General features: G+C 32.7%; 1 protein-coding gene across 5 annotated transcripts; it reads left to right on the top strand.

Moving 5' to 3' along the window:
- The first annotated feature begins 1,154 nt into the window (after window positions 1-1,154).
- Window positions 1,155-12,915, top strand: LOC112750333 (uncharacterized). 5 transcript variants are annotated; one of them, XM_072216334.1, is made up of 13 exons: window positions 1,155-1,657; window positions 1,827-2,005; window positions 3,007-3,142; window positions 3,214-3,396; window positions 3,505-3,716; window positions 4,622-4,756; window positions 4,826-5,047; window positions 5,127-5,304; window positions 5,604-5,741; window positions 5,916-6,100; window positions 6,362-6,540; window positions 7,520-7,593; window positions 12,248-12,915. In XM_072216334.1, exons 3-6 carry the CDS (start codon window positions 3,050-3,052, stop codon window positions 4,665-4,667), a joined length of 534 nt encoding a protein of 177 aa, XP_072072435.1. In that variant the 5' UTR covers window positions 1,155-1,657; window positions 1,827-2,005; window positions 3,007-3,049; the 3' UTR covers window positions 4,668-4,756; window positions 4,826-5,047; window positions 5,127-5,304; window positions 5,604-5,741; window positions 5,916-6,100; window positions 6,362-6,540; window positions 7,520-7,593; window positions 12,248-12,915. The 5 variants fall into 5 exon arrangements, with proteins under 5 accessions (XP_072072435.1, XP_025654811.1, XP_072072437.1 ...); XM_025799026.3 differs by having other exon boundaries at window positions 5,865-6,100; XM_072216336.1 differs by lacking the exon at window positions 12,248-12,915 and adding an exon at window positions 9,229-9,328 and having other exon boundaries at window positions 5,865-6,100.
- Window positions 12,916-16,559: the final 3,644 nt, after the last annotated feature.

Raw genomic sequence — 16,559 nt, 5'->3', positions numbered from 1 at the left:
AGAGCTTAAATTGAGGTTCAATTTGTGTTAAAATCATATAGAAAAGATGGGGTTTTAGTGGCTGGAAATTTATTTTGAATTTTGGTAAAAATCGGTTGCTGAAAAGACTAAAAAACGGGTAAAAACAGAGAAAGAATCTGAAGAATTTACGAAGAACATGAAGAACACTTTGAGTGTGGTGAAGAACATTGAAGAACACCTTTTAGATCTTAAAAAGGGGAAGGAAGTAAAATTTTTGGTGTTTAAGGGGTTATTTTGTAATTTCCAAAAGTTAGGGTGGTAAAAGTAGAAATATTAAAAGTTATGGGTGGTAAAAAGTGAAATTTAAAGGTTAAAGGTTAAAGTAAAGTTAATTTTCGAAAACTTAATAATAAAATAATAAATAATAATAAAATATTAAATAATAATATTTAATTAAAAATAATATTTTAATAAAAATAATAAAATAATGCGGAAAAGGCAGTTTTCTGTAAAAGCTTTAGAAAGACAACTTTAAGCGCAGAATCTCATAATTACCTTCATAAAATACTTAGGGAGTGGTAAGAACATATTAGTGAGCCAAAGATAAAAGAAATATAAAAAGTTGAAGAAAAGATAAAAACTAAAGAAAAGTCTGTAAGGTTTTAATAACAGAAAAACAGACAAAAATCAGTGAACGAACTAGGGCAACATAGTTAGTCCTTGAGTTGCGACTAGGGTTAGGTATTATATGAAAAGTTTAACTATTTCAGTATAGACTTAATGAACCTATACTTGGGACAGGCGAACTATTCATTCCGAAATTTACATAAACTTTAAATACATACGTTAAGCAGAGAAATCAGAGCAGAGTAGAAAAACACAGAAAACAGAGTAACCAGAGTAAAGTAAAGAAATAAAGAGAAAAAGAGTAATATAGATACAGATGAAAAGAGTAATCAGAGAAGAGAAAAAAAGATACAGAGAACAGAGTAATTAAAACAGAGTAAAGAGATACAGAGAAAAGAGAAACCAGAACAGAGTAAAGAGATATAAAGAGAAGAGTAATATAATAAAGAGATATTTATATATATTAGTTGCTTGATGCAATCCAGAGCTATATTAATATATATCTTAGTTGCTTGATGCAACCCAGAGCTATCTACTACTTGTATAATTGCCGTGGCTCCTGAAGCCACGCGTCAGTTCCTCAATAACTTAGAATAAAAAAATTGAAACGGTGAGTAAGGTAAATACGTTACATTCTTCTCTCCCCTTATCTTTTCCCTCTTTATCTCTCTTTCGCTTCAACCTGTGCCGTCCTCTCTCTTTTTCTTTTGAAACCCTAAATCCAACCTTCCCCTTCTTTTTCTCATAGATAGCCAACTCACTTCTCCTGCTCCGGATAATCTCTGGCCATTAACGCTCTGTTTATCGCTCTCCCTGTCTCCCAAATCCTCATTTATGTAAGGCATATCTCACGCTCTCGAACGCCGTATCTTCAACATCATTTTTGTCAACCTCCATCTGAAAACCCTAATCGATTGAGCTAAGCAGAGAGATGCCGGCGATGCTGAGAGACTGAGATCTCTGTTGCGGGCTTCACACGCTCACGAAGAGCGTTAGCCCGGCGGCTTGCTTAAAGGCAATTGAGGAATCGCATCCCACTTCCTCGGCAACGGCAGTTGCAGCTACAAAGGTCCAATCATCATATTTTCAGGCGTTTTCGTTGTCGATTGGGTTTTTTGTTTTGATATAAGATGTTGCGTTCCAGTAACAGTAATTGTTTTTGGTCCTGTTTATCCATTCCCTTCTGATTTCCTTCTGAAAATTGGGTGGTTTTGTTCGTATTGCTGCTTGTGTGATAGATGAAACAAATCAACTATGCTTAGTATCAACTGATTCAGAAAAGCTCCTCTCTAATCTCACCCGCTGGAAGGAATGTTGGAAGAAAGGACTCAGAATCATCAGAATGTGGAGTTTAATTGATCATAGGGAGGAGAATGAAGAACATGCTTTTCTTCGGCTTCTGATAATGGATAAAGAAGTTAGTTATTATAGCTATTTTGATAGTTTTGTTGAATAAGTTTGTATAGCAAAATTTTAGTCACTTTAATTAGCCATTTGAATTGGATAATAACTGTTCAATGCACAGATTTAATCATGCTGGTTCAGATGCTTTTTGAACTTTTCTTTAACTAAAAATTTTATATGATGTTGACTAGAAACATAAATTGAGTTTACTACTACACATGTGTGGAGTGTGAGTGTTGATATTTCCTTATCTTACTGTGTTCTTTGGGGCTTTTATTTGTATGTGAAAATTCCAAAATATCTTCAATTTCCTAACTGATTTAAGGTGCTGGAAATGACACGCTTTAAAGTTTCTCAAATAAATTTTTACTCATAAGAAGGTCTCAAATTTTTGTATAATTTGTTCTTACTTTTGGTTAATGATTTGGACCCTTTCTTCCGGGTGTGAAAATTCTGAAATTGTGTTTGACTCTGTGTTCTCGGTTTTCCTTTGTTGTTTGTAGATTTTATTCCGGGCTAAAAATGCTAGAATAATTGCAATAACATAAATGTGTAGTATTTGTGTGTTCAAATCAGTGTAACAAAAACTTAGTGGCTTCAATTAGTCACTTGAATTGGATACTGCCTAATTAGTGAAATGACATCCTTTCAAATTTCAGTTTTTGATATTTTCTCATTTAAAGATTTCAAGGTTCTTTTTGTTCTTTGTTATAAGTTTGGGTGTATTCTTTGGATTTTTAATCTTGAGTTTGAATATGCTAAAAGCTTTTCAAAATAAGTAAACAAGTGCAGTTTTGATTTGATCAATTTATGCATTCAAGTTTGAAAAACTATTGTGTCAAAACTGTGAAAAATTCTTTAAAAATCTGTATGGTGTAATTTCAAGCACTGGGTTCCTTTATTTTATTCATGAATTCCACGATCCGATTGCTTTTTGTTTGATTTTCTCTGATTTAAACAAACCAAATGAACCAAATTCAGTTATCATTCCATTCATATTTGATGTGCACACAGAAATAAAAAGCATAGCTTGGATCTACTAAGTCATCAAGAACAGATGAAAAGATTCGGACATCACCTTAAACTATTGTTCAGTGATAAGAAACCATCACAATCTCAGACAAAACAACTCTGCAGAGGTTTCTGTCAGGTAAACACTGATAAGATTTGTTCATTCTTAATGGTTTCAATATTATATATGTTATTGGGTTTTTGTTTCAGGGGACTAAGGTTGTTTCTCGAAACCAAGATGATTTTGCTATGATTTCACCAAGAATTAAACTCAGAGATGGGAGGCACCTGGCTTATCTTGAGAGAGGGGTTTCTAAGGATGTGGAAAAGTACAAGATCATCATTGTCCATGGTTTTGGAAGCTCCAAAGAGATGAACTTTCTCGCATCCCAAGTACAATTACTCATTCCCTGTCAACTTAAACAGAATAGTAGTACTATACAATTAAGATATTCATATGCTGAATAAGGTTACTCAACGTGTATATATACATATATACAGGAACTAATAGATGAACTAGGCATATATCTGCTGCAATATGACCGAGCTGGGTATGGAGAAAGTGATCCAAATCCCAAACGCTCGCTCAAAAGTGAAGCACTTGACATTCAAGAACTTGCTGATCAGTTAGAGTTAGGGCCACAGTTCTATGTCATTGGAGTCTCAATGGGTTCATATGCTACATGGAGTTGCCTTCAGTACTTACCCCACAGGTACAGAATTACAACCTTCCATATGGATATATAGATTGCAAGACAAAATAGTCTATTTGGATTTTTTTGATAAGAGGGAAATTGATAAGAGATTAATTGAGTATCCAGCTGGATTTTGATCTGAGATTGCATCGCAGTTAGGGAAGCGATCCCTGGTTCGAACCTCTTTATTCTCCCTCTCTCTGACCCAATATCACCTTTACTTAATTTCACTGCTCATAACTATACATAATATGGATCTTGATTAATTAGTGAAATTTTAATTTCTGTGTGGAAATTACTTAATTCAGAATGCCAACGATTATGTGTTTTCATCTGTTTCACATTAAGAGTACTGTCTACATGCAGTAGTAGGAGTATATATGCTTTTACATTTCCTATTTCCTCTTATATATATGCTTTCTGTGTGTAACAAACTCTGCTTTATGCTTAATTAAATTTGATTAGCTTTCATATTCCTAATTAAGATAGTATTTTGTTGAACCAGATTGGGGTTGGGTGCTTATTAGAGAAGCTAATAAGGCTAATAATTTGAATTTCCTCATATAGAGCTGAAGCTTGCCGGACTTATTTTTTCTCTTGCTTATATTTATATAAATTATATTTAATTTTTCTTTTTTTTGTGGTTTAGTAATGTTTTTTTTTTGAGATAATGCATATTTTAGAACGAGCGAAATGAGAAGAACCGGTTGATTGTAGAAAGAGAAAAAGCTTTTAGCTTTTTTTGAAGTTATAGATTGGTTTTTGATATATATATATTTAGTGGTTCTAATATTTTATATGCTAAAGTTTTTGCTTCTTTTATGGGTTGTTATGTTAATATAATACATTAGAATGAGGAGTTGTGTTGAGACAATTTTGCTTCTTTTGGTTTTAATTTCTATTTATCTCTTACTTCTATTTAGCAGCAGAGAAAGAAGAAGAACAACTCGAGCATGGCACAAACGCTAGCGATGCCTATAGCTCCCTCTCTCGCCCTAATCTCAAACCCTAGACCTCTTTCCAGAGCCGTCTATTTCCCTGTTCTCAACCCTCCCAAGGTAACATAAAACAAACTCTACCTTACATTTTTGAAATTTGTTTGTTTACTTTCGAATTTGTGTGCTCAGGTGAGAGAGTTAAGCATAGAGTGCGCTCGAGTTGGCGGAGTGGAGATTCCGAACAAGAGAATTGAGTTCTCGCTATAGTACATCCATGGAATCGGAAGGAGCAGAGCTCGCAAGATTCTCTACGATATAAGCATGGACAACAAGATCACTAAGGATCTCAGCGAAGAGGATCTCATCACTCTTAGAGATGAAGTCCCCAAATATGTCATTGAAGGCGATTTGGTTAGTTTCCTTTCGCTTAAACCATTCAGTTAATTAAGAAGAAAGTTTAATTTATTGATGTGTTTATTGATTTTCTTAGAGGAGGTTTAATGCGCTGAATATAAGGAGATTGAAGGAGATTCAATGTTATAGAGGATAGGTAGATAGGTACGTTTGCTGAAGAAGGCAAACAAAATATCAGTGCTATGCGATGCCGAAGTCGCACTCATCATCTTCTCTACCAAAGGCAAGCTCTTCGAATATTCCAGTGATCCCTGGTTCGTACTTCTTCATTCTCCCTCTCTCTGACCCAATATCACCTTTACTTAATTTCACTGCTCATAACTATACATAATATGGATCTTGATTAATTAGTGAAATTTTAATTTCTGTGTGGAAATTACTTAATTCAGAATGCCACCGATTATGTGTTTTCATCTGTTTCACATTAAGAGTACTGTCCACATGCAGTAGTAGTAGAAGAAAAAATTGAACTATGAATGATTTCAAATTTTAAAGGTAGAAGAAAAACAGAAAAGTTATTGCTTATTAATGTGATGATTTTGTGGGTTGGAAGTGTTCAAGTAGCTGCTTCTCAAAGAGTATTTTTATGGAATACGGATTGAATCAAAATGAAGAAGCAAGAACAGAGTTGAGAGCAGTAGATGCGTGGATACTGACTGACAAGCCTTACTCTCATCAATCCATTCATTCGGTAAGCTTCAATCTCCATTCCCAGTTCTTCCCCTTCTTGGATCGGTTTTTGGCTATGATATCTTGGTGTTTCAGGTTTCTTTCTTTTCCTAACCCTTATTGATATAGCTACTTGTGCGATTAGGGTTCATGGAAAAGGATCCTGGGAACAAATTTTTTTGGTCTGATTTGTCAGATTCATTTAAAGATCGGTGGTAGTTCTCAAGAGGAAATCAGCCTAGGGTTCATGTCACTCTGCCTCTCTCTTATCTTGAGAAACAACAAGTTAGGTGGGAATTTTTACGGTGGCCCTGTCCTTTCTCTGTCCCCTTCCATCATGTGGCGTGTTTCACTGTTCAGTCTGAATTTCCTGTGATGTAGGTATGTAGTGGTTATGACTTATTTCAGATTCTTTGATATTTGTTTACTTTGATACTCAAGTTTCCTTTCAATTAACAGGATTTGTTTTTGTCCCTGTTTGGGCATTCTTTTCTGATTCTGTTTTGAAAATTGTATTTTTTGTTTTGATATAAGATATTTTGTTCCAGTAACAGTAATTATTTTTGGTTCTGTTCATCCATTCCCTTCTGATTTCCTTCTGAAAATTGGGTGGTTTTGTTTGTATTGCTGCTTGTGTGATAGATGAAACAAATGAACTATGCTTAGTGTCAACTGATTCAAAAAAGCTCCTCTCTAATCTCACCCCCTGGAAGGAATGTTGGAAGATAACACTCAGAATCATCAGAATGAGGAGTTTAATTGATCATAGGGAGGAGAATGAAGAACATGCTTTTCTTCGGCTTCTAATAATGGATAAAGAAGTTAGTTATTATAGCTATTTTGATAGTTTTGTTGAATAAGTTTGTATAGAAAAATTTTAGTCGCTTTAATTAGTCATTTGAATTGGATAATAACTGTTCAATGCACAGATTTAATCATGCTGCTTCAGATGCTTTTTGAACATTTTTTTAACTAAAAGTTTTATATGATGTTGACTAGAAACATAAATTGAGTTTACTACTACATATGTGTGGAGTGTGAGTGTTGATATTTCCTTATCTTATTCGATTTCAGTTTTATTGTGTTCTTTGGGGATTTTATTTGTATGTGAAAATTCCAAAATATCTTTAATTTCCTAACTGATTTAAGGTGCTAGAAATGACACGCTTTAAAGTTTCTCAAATAAATTTTTACTCATAAGAAGGTCTCAAATTTCTGTATAATTTGTTCTTACTTTTGGTTAATGATTTGTACCCTTTCTTCCGGTTGTGAAAATTCTGAAATTGTGTTTGACTCTGTGTTCTCGGTTTTCCTTTGTTGTTTGTAGATTTTATTTCGGGTTGAAAATTCTAGAATAATTGCAATAACATAAAAGTGTCAGTTTAACAAAAACTTAGTGGCTTTGATTAGTCACTTGAATTTGATACTGCCTAATTAGTGAAATGACATGCTTTCAAATTTCAGTTTTTGATATTTTCTCATTCAAAGATTTCAAGGTTCTTTTTGTTCTTTATTATAAGTTTGGGTGTATTCTTCGGATTTTTAATCTTGAGTTTGAATATGCTAAAAGCTTTTCAAAATAAGTGAACAAGTGCGGTTTTAATTTGACCAATTTATGCATTCAAGTTCGAAAAACTAATTGTGTTAAAACAGTGGAAAATTCTTTAAAAATCTGTATGGTGTAATTTCAACCGCTGGGTTCCTTTATTTTATTCTTTATTGTTTCTTTGATCTTTTGGTCTTTATTTTCTTGGGTACTTATTGTATCAATGCATATTTTGTTTTCCTCTTTTATGAGAGATGGGCGTGATGGATGATGATTTGCTTTTGATGGTCCGCTCTGGTGTTTGCAGTGGCGGCGGTGGCACTACTAGGTATGACTCTTCATTCATATTATTCTGTTTTTTTTTTCATTTTATTTTTCACCTTTGTGGCTTGATATGGTTCAATTTCAATTGCTGCCTTCCTCATTTTGTATGTCGAGAAGTCATTACCTGTTTTCTTACTACTGGTTATTTTCTTTTTTTTTTTTCTGATGTTTTTTGTCACAACCAAATTGAGTGTTAAATTCCCCTTTGTGCCCTTTTTTTGTCTTCGGAGTCAAAATTACCTTTGTGCCTTATTTATATACAAGTGTACACCACTCTGGTCATTGGTGTAGGTTGTATTGTGTCGCGTCTTTGCCTTGATTCTTTCCCATTATCTCAGTGGGATTCAAAGTGGGTAAGGGTTTTGTTTCTGAAATTAATTTTGTTTATCATCATTGTCTTTTCTAGATATTATTGTGTTTCACATAATTATGAATTCGCTGTATTTAATTCTAAGGTTTCTTTGAATGTCTTTCAAAATTTACAGGCTTTTGTGGGATTAAGTTTTTCTTGCAAGCTGTTAAAATTTGATGTAAATAGATTTTCGTGATTTTTGTGTTGAAGTTGTGTGTGATTATGATACTGTTATCCTTCAGTGTGGTTGACATCTGGCCAATGCTCGATTCGGATTTGTTTTTGGATTGTGCTCTCTTTTTTCTTATTGATTTGGTTGTTATATTTTCATATTAAAATCTATGCTGATAAGAATCAAACTAGGATATGAAGATTTCTGCGATTGAAATATCTTCAAAGCCTGTGGTTATTAGGAGCTCTACTACCTTTAAAAGCGAGAAATTTGAAAAAGGTATACCATTTTTTATATTCATTTCTATGAGAATTGGCACAATAGAAAAGCAAACAAGAGTTTAGATTTTGAATTTTGAAAGCAAGGAAAAATTGATTTTGAGCACAATCTTTCCGTTTTTGGATCAGATTAAACTCATATTTAAAAATCAGATCATTACTTGATTTCTTCTCTCTCTCTCTGTGTGCATGTGTGCGTGTGCGCGTGCGCGCGTGCGTGTGTGTGGTTCAAAATACCTAGATATATTTCTCATAATTGTCACAACAGCTGCAAATTGTATCATTTTATTTTAATTGCAAAATATAGTTCACTGAATTAATCTTCAATTTTTTTTTCTTATTCAAAGGAGTGAAAAAAGATAAGTTAATATGTTTACAATGTGCAATTTAGGCCGCTGATTTTTTTTTGTTTGTCTGTTTCACAGATCTTTGGGTTATTTATTTATTTATTTATTTTATGCAAAATAAAAGATCTAAGAAAGTGGCGTTTGGATTTTTGTCCGGGTGGAACTCATAATTTCGGATAACTTTGTTTATTTATTTGTTTTATTAAAATTAAATTTGTTTTGTATCATCATGTTTTCTATGCATTATTGTGTTTACCATTATTATGAATTCGCAGTTATTTATTCTTAGGATTTTTGAATGTCTTTCAAAATTTACATGCTTTTGTGAGATTAATTGTTTTGTTTTAAACTGCTATATTTTTTATGTAAATAAATTTTCATGATTTTTGTTGTTAAGTTGTATGTGATTATGTCAATGTTATCCTCTACTTATATTGATATTTGGATGCCAATTAACTTTTTTTATAATGTGATTTCTTCGTTGCTAAAGATGTATAAGAGAGCGATTGAGGTTGTTGTTGGTTTCGGTTCTCAAATTGCAATACAGTTTTACTGCATATGGAAATGAGGTCAGAAAATTTTCAAGAAAGTTAAGGTAAGAAATTTTTCCCTTTGACCTCTGTGTATAAACTGTGATAAATTGTGATCTCTGTGTATGGAGTTTATATTTCATTTCCAAATAATCCATCGAGTTTGTTGGATGTCTGAACTTCTTTGATTAATATTTTTGGATGAAATTTACTTTTATTGTCACATTGGACCTGTAAAACGTGTATTTTTAAGATGGTATCTGACAGATAAAATTTTTAACTTTAATAAAAAACCAGATATTTATTTTTTTCAGTGATGATACTAAATCATTTTTTAATCTTTGGATTACTAATCCCATATTCCTTAATTTTGACTCTATTTCTCAATCTTAAAAGATATAATTTATGCACATGAATGATAAAGTTCTTTTGTTTTAAAAAGTGGAAAAATCTATAAAAATTCGATATGGTTCAATTTCAAGGGTTGGCTTCCTCATTTGCTTCATATTGGAGCTATTTATCTCTTATATTTCTCATTTTTCCACCATTTGGTTCGCACTGAAACTCTTAACTTTTATTTTTTTAACTCTTAAATGATTAATTTTTATACATTTATATTTAAAAAACTTCTGTACTAAAAAGTAGAAAATTCTATACAAATCAATCCAATGCACTTTCTTTCTATTGAATTTGTAACCACCAAATATCTCTTGTTTGCCTTTTCATATTCTCCTTTTATATTAGTTACTTTTTTTATTATTTCATTCGTTATTATTATTACTAAATGCCGTTTAACAAGTTCTGATCTTCTTTTGCCATAGTCATTGACAAATCCTTGGCATGTTTGTGCATTTACTAAATGCCATTTTTTTAATGTTCTCTTTTTAGGGATAAAAAAAATGAAAAATAAAAAATAAGCATTATCTTATGGCATATGTAAATTTTTACTCTAATATAACTTTATTAAGATATTATTATAGTTTTGTTGCACTTTATCCACTTGGATATGTTTATAAATAGATTCAGTTTCCCTTGGTTTAATCACAGCTGTCTAAGTTCTTTCTACTTCCTTGGTGTTGTTAATTTAAAAAGTTTGTTAGTGTTTTAGAAATTGTTAGTTTACCAATTCTCTTTGTCCCTTAACTTAGACGAGAACATACATACCAAAAATGAAAACATATTATTCTTTCAAATAAAAAAATTATTACCTTGAATTTCAGTTGCCTAATAATTTTTTTTATAAGCAATGACATGATCTTTTATTATTTCATTCACTATTATCATTATAAACCTTTTTTTTGTTTGGTTTATTTTTTCGTATGTTAATTGGTAGGTGAAAAAAGTTTTTGATTATTTTTACCTCAATATATATTGCTGCTAGCTTAGGATCTATAGAAAAGATTATTGATAGGGGCGGCTGTTTACTACATATTTCTAGATTTATATCTATTGTTCTTAGTTTAGTATCTATAGAGAGGATTACTTATTGGGGGTCGTGAATATCTTTCCCTAGATATCTAGATATCTGAGGTCACTAATTATCTTTCAAATTTTCATGTTACTTACTTCATCCCCTCCCCCCCCCCCAAGTAAAGGTTCTATGTATTTTAAAATTCAAATTTCTTAATTGATATATGTCTTAATTGATTGTATGGTAATTAGCTAATTTTAGGTACTTAATTACTTTGGTTAGATAAAGATAACTCTTTATTTACTTCACTTCCTAATTGATTAATTTTTCTTTGGAGATCAAAAAAACACACCTGTGTTGTACATAGATGCATACTTCTTTTAGGTTTGTTAGTTAAAACGTGGCTAATTTTTTGGTTCTAGCAGCAATTGAAACAAAAGCATGTGAAAAAAAAAAACACGATGAAAGTGAGACACATAATAAGATCTATATACAATCCATATGAAAACACTTCAAATGCTCTCCGAATATCCTAGAAATTGTAGGCATCAGATTGGATTTAGTTTTCTAATATGTAATTCATAGTAGTTTTGAATAATTTTGATTCTTTTTCTGAACTCTGTCTTCATGAAGAGAGATTCTTTTTCGATTTTCTGTTAGGTTCTTCGTTTTCAGTATGCAGTGATTTTATTAGGGTTTGCAATTGTGCTCCTGATTTCCCACTGGGGTTTGTGTGTTTTAAATCTGAGTTTTGTAATTTTTCGTTGATTTTAGTACTCAATTTTCTATAACGTACACTGAACTATTGAGCTATTAATACTCATACACACTTGATTTAGGGTAGGTTTAGGGAGGGGGATGATTTGTGGGAGTGATTTCTGATTGGAATATGGGTCAAATTGAAAAGCTAGATTTGTGGTCATGGAGCTGTCTTTTCGCTTTCATGATGGAAATTGTGAGGTGATCCAATGGCTTCGACAGGTTAGTAGGCATTAGATTGATTTAAGTTTTCTTATGATGTATTCATTCATTGGCACCCTTGCTCTATTAGGTCTTTCTTTATTTCTTTCAATTTTTTGTTGGAAAAAGCTACAGCAATAATAGAAGTATAATGTCTAAAATTAGTTTGAGTATTTAAAATATATAACTATAAGTTCTGGAATAAATTTGGAAATAAGGAAGTTTATTACAATGCACAAAATGAGTTAAATAAACATTATTTTTAGAAAACTGTCTCATGGGATTGCTGATAATTTAGATGACCCAAAATACAAGCATTACAAATATTGGTCTAACCCCTTAGAAACAAGGTGAGATCCTATACTTAATTACTTTAGTAAACATTTTGTAGAAGTTGCACACAAGAAGACTGCCAATCTAGAATCTGACTATTGTTGGCACTTAGCTACTACGTAATTAATCATTTTATTACCTTGGTTTGGGGTATTGATAGATTCTTGCTTTTGCTATCTTCTATAATGTTGTATCCTGCTGTCTTTTAAAATCCGTTGTTTATTCATACTACTTCTCTTTATGGTTTGTGTTATATTTTTGTCCTGCTGCTGCAGATTACCACATGCTCCAAATATGGAGATTTACTCTATGTATGGGGTCGGAATTCTAATGTAAAGAGCCTATGTTTATAAGTCAACCTCTCAATCGAAATGCTACATTCCGTTTCAGATTGACACATCAGCAATTGGTGGAGATGAGGACCCTTTTTTAAAGGATGGAGTTTATAGTGCCAACGGGGATGAAACCGATCCTCTTTTAAGCGCTGGTTTCATTTGTGCAAGAGGTTGGCGGGAAAAAATCCGCTTTAATCCTTCAGGCATCTAAACGTTCATAAGGGAGTATGAAGATGCTGCTCCGGCTAATCTTCTCGAAGGAAGGGGAACCCAGAGTGGTGCTCATGTTGATATATTGGGGAAATTTACACTTATTTAAGATATTATACGAGTAACAGCAGGAGCCTCTGGTGAGGACTTAGGAGGACATAGAGTTCACTCAGATTTTCAAAGGGTCTCAATGTTAACTCTCAGTGCAATAAATGTTCCGGCTGGCAGCTGTTCCTTTGTTAAATTATTTTTTACTTTTTGGATTATAAATACTCATTGTTACCTTAGTTTAACATGAGTATTACCCATGAGGTTATAAAGAACTGTTGTTAGGAATTAAATGAAAATGTGCACTAATCTTTGATCATTTTAGCATTGGCATTGTGACACCAAACCAATCATTTTTGTGTTGTGAGTTTTCTGAAATGTTACCTATTCTATATGTTTGTGTTTTGGATTAATTTTAAGACACTTCTCAGTTGTATCATATCATTAATAATTTTCTCTTTTGGTGCATGCGTTTATCTTCTTTCGATAGTGCTCCTACTAACACATATACTTAAAATGTTGACAAGGATATGTGTACACTATAAAATCAGTCATGATTTTTTATTCCACTTATTATTTTTTTTATTGGATAAAGTAATTTTAAAAATATTTGGATCTTTTTAGCTCTCTCTCGTGTCAATTTGAGAGTCAAATACGCAATTTTCTGAATACACAATTTTGATATTAATGGCACAAAATTATAAATAAAAATTTTTCACAAGAAAAAAATTAGAACATCATGTATTATTAACGTATATTAGAATAGCATCAATTTATAGATATTTGTTTGAATCAACATAAAAATATAATTTTATTATTTTAAAACACAATGAGTTGTATTAACATTACGCATAACCAAATTATTAGTTAATAAGTTGTCTTTAAGTGGGTTAATAACTTCGTTCACTTACCATATTTTTCAGGCTCTTGTGACTCAACTCGAATAGTTTACTTATGATTAGTTGATTTACTGTATAGTAAGTTTAACTATATATTTTATAATAATAACTCTGTTCTTATTGTGTGAGGAGAATTACTTGCATTTGAGATCTTAGGTCAATAAATTTGCGACTTGCGTATGTGTGAAATTTTTTTTTAAACTTGATATTATTTGTTTAGCTCATAACTAATAACTAATATGAATTTTTTGTGTGTTATTATTATGTTTTACTGATAACATTTTTAATTTATTAGGAAACCAGATATTTCTTTTAGGTTCAAGTATCAAACTAAAGCAATTTTTACTCTTTTGATTACTGATGATTTTTCTCAATTTTGACTCTTATTTATCTCAATGTTAGAAGATTTAATTTTATGCATTTGAATAATAATATATTTTTGTTGTAATACGTGAAAAACCTATAAAATCTTATACGGTTCAATTTCAATTTCTCCCTTCCTTAAATTTTAATGCGACGAAAGAATTCTTTTTATATACATAAATTATATTGATTTTGGTTCTTATTTATGTTTATCTTTTTAATTGTATTGTTTATATTTTTAAGTTGTATTTGTTGTTGCATAATTTATGAAGTTGAACAAGATACAATGTTCTATGAGATAGGATTTCTATAGCCAATTCTAAGACGTGCTCATCAAAATTAATGTTTTGAAAAGCAACGATACTTATGCAAACTATGAAGAGTTAGGAAAAAATACTTATATATTGAGTAGTGATAGAGTAAATAAATCTGTTACATTTTGTTAAGAATTGAACAATAAAAGTACTTTTTATCAACGTAAAAAGTGACAATCCAAAAACACTGAAAAAACAAATCCAAAAGAAGGAACCGAAATTTTCAACCCGTGCGTTGCACGGGTCACCTGCTAGTATTTATATATATATTAGTTGCTTGATGCAACCCAGAGCTATATCTAATATATATTAGTTGCTTAATGCAACCCAGAGCTTCTGTAGGGAAACTAAGTTACCTACAGCTATTTTCCGCTTCCCTAGAGCAGAGCAGAGTATATATATATTTTCCTGCAGTAAGCAGAGGCTGTCTCAAATGAGCGGCTATTATTATATGCGCATTTATTTAGGAACGGAAAATCGTATTCGGGAAATCGGGATTACTCGTGACCGGATAAATGTCGGGATTGCGGGCAGCCAACCGACACATGAGCTCATGGCCTGCGCTAGGGCTAGACATGCATCATTCTTGTCTGCGCATCATTCTCTGTTGCATTCTTTCTTGTGTGTGATCTATTTCTTTATGTTTGTCTGCTTGTATGCTATTTCTGTGTTTTATTTTCTTGTATTCTTTTGTTTGTGTTCTGCTTTTTGTTGTATCTACTTTCTCTTTCTATCTTTATCTTCTGTTTACTGTTTCGCTATATTATGTTATTCGTCTACTAATCGACCCCAAATAAATGAACATAACTAATAACCCCGACCCTACTAAGAACTCCCCAGTTCTTACCCCTTCTCTCTCCCTTCCCCCTTCAGATGGAAGCATGAGTACCCTTCCGTAGTTCGCTGACGATCGTTCACAAAAAGGATTCCACTCTAAATAGTTTTCTGAGTCTAGAGTGAACTCCGTTACCTATTTATATGTATATACTATGAGGCCAGCCAACGTCTGCACCCCGCTTTTCTACAAACTTTAGCCTAAGTCCTCCGTACGATGTTGCTGTTATGTGGCCACTCGATGAAGTACTTGAGAGACGCTCTTTGATGACATATGATCGTGCAGAGGAGTAGCAGATGATGTTCTACCTTTTGGTGACGTTCCACTTGACTTGAGTTTTGAAGACCTAGAACGTACTTTCCCCCGCTTTAGTAGTTTAGAGGGACTAGGTGAGTATAGAGTCTAGGCTAGCCTAGGTGCCAGATTAGGGATCTCTTGAACAGGTCAGGACCTGGGATGTTGTATGTATATATATGTATATAGTTATTATCTAGCTATATCTAGGGGTGTTCTAACTAAAAGTCTATACTTTAATAAAGGCTGGATCACTAAATGTTGTTAGCTGCTTGTGATGTATTTATGTGTGGTTGCTTATAACTGTTTTATCTGTTATTATTAGTGAATTGATTATAAATGATTCTGTTTATTAATTCAAACATTTTCAAAAAAAAAGTACCTCACTAACTAACTACGCTTTTAACAACGAATCAGGCTCATATGATAAATAATAGATAATAATTAGGAAGACAAATTGGTAACGCTCAGTTTCCGGTATGATCTAGACATATTGAAAATTGGGTCGTTACAATTTGGTATCAGAGCAGTTCGTTCCCGGTAGAGCCTAGGGAGTGGACTGACTATGCTTCATTTCATACTCTGTTGTGTGTTGATGAGCGGATAATTTATATGCTTTTTGGCATTGTTTTTAGTATGTTTTTAGTAGGATCTAGTTACTTTTAGGGAGGTTTTCATTAGTTTTTATGTTAAATTCACATTTCTGGACTTTACTATGAGTTTGTGTGTTTTTCTGTGATTTCAGGTATTTTCTGACTGAAATTGAGGGACTTGAGCAAAAATCAGATTCAGAGGTTGAAGAAGGACTGCTGATGCTGTTGGATTCTGACCTCCCTGCACTCAAAATGGATTTTCTGGAGCTACAGAACTCAAAATGGTGCGCTTCCAATTGCGTTGGAAAGTAGACATCCAGGGATTTCAAGAAATATATAATAGTCCATACTTTGCTCAAGTTTAGACGACACAAACTGGCGTTCAACGCTAGCTCTCTGCCCAATTCTGGCGTCCAGCGCCAGAAACAAGCTGCAAAGTGGAGTTCAACGCCCAAACTGGCACAAAGGCTGGTGTTCAACTCCAAGAAGGACCTCTACACGTGCAACACTCAAGCTCAGCCCAAGCACACACCAAGTGGGCCCCGGAAGTGGATTTATACATCAATTACTTACTTCTGTAAACCCTAGTAACTAGTCTAGTATAAATAGGACCTATTACTATTGTATTAGATATCTTTGGATCTTTGGAATCTTTGGATTATCTTTTGATCTATTGATCACGTTTGGGGGCTGGCC

This window comes from Arachis hypogaea, chromosome 15 (genome assembly GCF_003086295.3).
Source record: "Arachis hypogaea cultivar Tifrunner chromosome 15, arahy.Tifrunner.gnm2.J5K5, whole genome shotgun sequence".
Lineage (NCBI taxonomy): Eukaryota > Viridiplantae > Streptophyta > Magnoliopsida > Fabales > Fabaceae > Arachis > Arachis hypogaea.
Note: the sequence above shows the minus strand (reverse complement) of the source record. Positions and strands in the feature narration are given on the sequence as shown.